This window comes from Nuphar pumila, chromosome 4 (assembly GCF_984573655.1).
Source record: "Nuphar pumila chromosome 4, dmNupPumi1.hap1.1, whole genome shotgun sequence".
NCBI lineage: Eukaryota > Viridiplantae > Streptophyta > Magnoliopsida > Nymphaeales > Nymphaeaceae > Nuphar > Nuphar pumila.
Window position 1 is genome coordinate 44,131,647 of NC_143252.1, and position 2,810 is coordinate 44,134,456.

Consider the following 2,810-nt stretch of genomic DNA (forward strand, 5'->3'; position numbering starts at 1 on the left):
TGTTAATATTTTAATAATCTTTTTTATTTTTAATGATTTTTAAATTAAAAACTAAAATGGCTGAATCAGCTCGATTTGGTTCGAGTTTGAATCGGTCAATTCTCTGAATTGATATGATGATGGATTTAGGTCTAAAACCGATATTGACAACATTGGTGCGGACAACCCTGATCCAGACCTGTTGATAGGCCTCCGGACCTACACTCCCAAGCTACATCACAGGGACACTTCAACATGCCCTCATGTAGTGTCCCCTCATATACTATTCTTAATAGAAAATCACACAAAAAATAGCGTTCCTCGTGTCCTTTTAGCCGTGTCCATGTGACATAGCTCCCATGCTCTAAGTGGCTGTCAACAGGTCGAGTTTGGTTCAGACTGAGGTAAAACTAGACCCAGACTTGATTTGAGACGCTGGTATTAGGTCAGGACTAGGGTTCAATCGGACCAACCATACCCATATCCTATAAAGATTACATTAACCAAACCCGAACTGTACCCGGTAAAATAAAGATTTTTATCTTTTTTACATTGAAAAATAGGGGATCTTTGTCAGAACTCAGGTCGGTTCTCTGTCAGGTATAAAATTTCAGAAACCATACCAGGATCCATATATTAATCGGACCCTTCGCGTTCGACCCAAATTCTAATCGGACCTTCTTATTTATCACCAAACCCTGACCCTATAAGGTTTGGTACGCATCGGGTCCGGATCAAACCCGACCCATTGACACCCCTACTAAGTACTAACTACCACCAATCCTCTTTCATTGAGGGCAGAAACGTCATTTATCGAAAAAACAAAAGTACCTTGGCAATTTATGTTTTCTTTATGAGGGAGGGAGGGAGGAGGCTGCCTCGTGGGCGTCGTCTGGGAACGACGATGGAAAATGGGGCTTTAGAGAAGATGCATGGAAGCCTCAGGCAGCAGCGGCAGCGGTAGGTGTCTCCTGTGGACCGCTCACGAATCGAACCTCTTTCAACTCTCTTCTTCAATCCCCTTCCCGTTCGGTCGTCATGGATTCAAGAGGCTTCTGTCTCCGCCGGAGTTGATTCGTGGGGCTTTCTCTCCGGTGATGGGTAGCTCGGGAATGCGGGTGATCGCTGCCGTCTCCATCTCCTGTTGCAGTCTGCTTCTCATGGCTTTGAACCGCAGGCGGCTTCTAGGCGGTGGCAAGGTCACCAAGAGGGACCCTCCTGCTGCTGCTTCTCTGCAGGTCATCTACTCTCTCAAGTCTCTTTCTTGCGAGCTTTCTGTTGCCGACGACGCTCTGGAGGAACTGCCCACGACCGTGAATGCCTCCTCAGGCTCAGGTGCCGTTTGGAACTTTGGATGGTTCATGGAAAATCGCGCTTTTTTTTTTATTTGTTTCTTTTCTTGGTGTTCTCTGTTTGGGTTTCTCTCAACTGCCACCGTTTGATCAATAATTGTACGGGCGTTTGTGTTGTGTTGTGGCGACTTTTGGTTTCTTTCTTGTGGAAATGGAATGACGTTGGGGGTTAAATGGTAAATGAACTTGTGTGGTTTAGAAGGCTTCGCCGGCCGAGGCTGACCGTGTAGGGGTCTCATATTTGTACTTTGTTTTCTTATTTTAGGTAGTGATTAAAAGGTTCTTTTCTTTTTCATCTAGATCTGAGTCTACAGTAAACAAATATGAAAAAACCATGTGGTATTATTTTTCCCTGCGGCAAAAAGGTTGCTAATATAATTAAACACCAAACAATGCACTATAATTGGTTACTGATCATGTTTGCTGCTTCTTTGGTTTTACCTAGGAAAAACATTTCCCTCTTTTTTTCTTTAAGAAACTACAAAGCGAGAGCTTTTGGGAAAATATCTGCCTGACTTCTTGCTATTATTATCTCGAAGGTAAGAAAAAGAAAGTGAGGTTCTCAGAGGATGTGGAAGAACCGAGCGGCAACAACGCCGAGTACAGGAGTCGGCACGTGCGAGGCTCCGCCGGGAGGAGGAGGAGAGAAAAGAGAACGGATCTCACACATGAGAAGCCGCAGCAGGCTGCGAGATGGGAGTTGCCGGCGAACCGGAGGGCCCTCTATTACGGGATGGCGCAGTTCCGCTCGCAGAGAGCAACGGCTATTTTGTATGCCTAAAATGCCGCGTTTGGATTCGTGGATGTTGGATGACATTGGAGAAAGTTGTGAAAATTTTGTGGGGTCTCCGTAGTTCCTTGCCCAGTTTGGGAAATTCGAGGGAGGAAATTGGAATTTCTATCACGTCGGTGGTGAACTGAAATTGGTAACTGGAGAAGAAGAGGCCAAAGATGTGTGATTTGTCTGCTGTGTGAGGGAATTGGCAGTTCCCCATCCAATTCCCTGCTATTTGGTTAAGAATTGTCTCGGGAGACAACTGGGAGAGAGAGAGAGAGAGAGAAAAGGTGGCAATGTGAGTTCCCCCAAATTCACCTGTTTGGAATTGGGTATCATCCTTGTGAACTCCTTTTTCTTGTATTTCTTGTATGTATGACTTTTGCTTACCGTTTTGATTTTCTTGTACAAAGATGCTCTTCTTTCTCTCTCTCAAAAAAAAAAGAAGAACGAACTCTTTCTTTTAAAGTCAAGAATACTCTTCTTTGTCTGATAAGTGTTTTAATTTTCTTAAAGAATGACTTTGATAAAACTATCTATATCTCCTGGGCGTCCATGGTAGCGGGGAAGAAAGTATGGAATCAACAAATCCAATGAATTTGGTACATTCTACCTGCTTGTTTGATCAAACCAAATCTATTTTGAAGTTGTTTGGGAGGATGCATGGATTTCATGGTTCTCTTAGGATTAGGATTTTTAGGATT

At 43.9% G+C, this 2,810-nt stretch overlaps 1 protein-coding gene across 1 annotated transcript; it reads left to right on the forward strand.

Annotated features, from left to right (window-relative positions):
- Positions 1–833: 833 nt before the first annotated feature.
- On the forward strand, positions 834–2,575 carry LOC149840133 (uncharacterized). The gene is made up of 2 exons (XM_090004352.1): positions 834–1,314; positions 1,871–2,575. Exons 1-2 carry the CDS (start codon positions 912–914, stop codon positions 2,110–2,112), a joined length of 645 nt encoding a protein of 214 aa, XP_089860478.1. The 5' UTR covers positions 834–911; the 3' UTR covers positions 2,113–2,575.
- The last annotated feature ends 235 nt before the right edge of the window (positions 2,576–2,810 follow it).

What these genes read in the sequence shown, in the direction of transcription:
- LOC149840133 (XM_090004352.1), top strand. Translation starts at nt 912, where the DNA reads ATGGAAGCCTCAGGCAGCAGCGGCAGCGGTAGGTGTCTCCTGTGGACC. An exon ending in GAATGCCTCCTCAGGCTCAG is followed by an intron (nt 1,315 to 1,870) that starts GTGCCGTTTGGA and finishes ATTATCTCGAAG; the next exon opens with GTAAGAAAAAGAAAGTGAGG.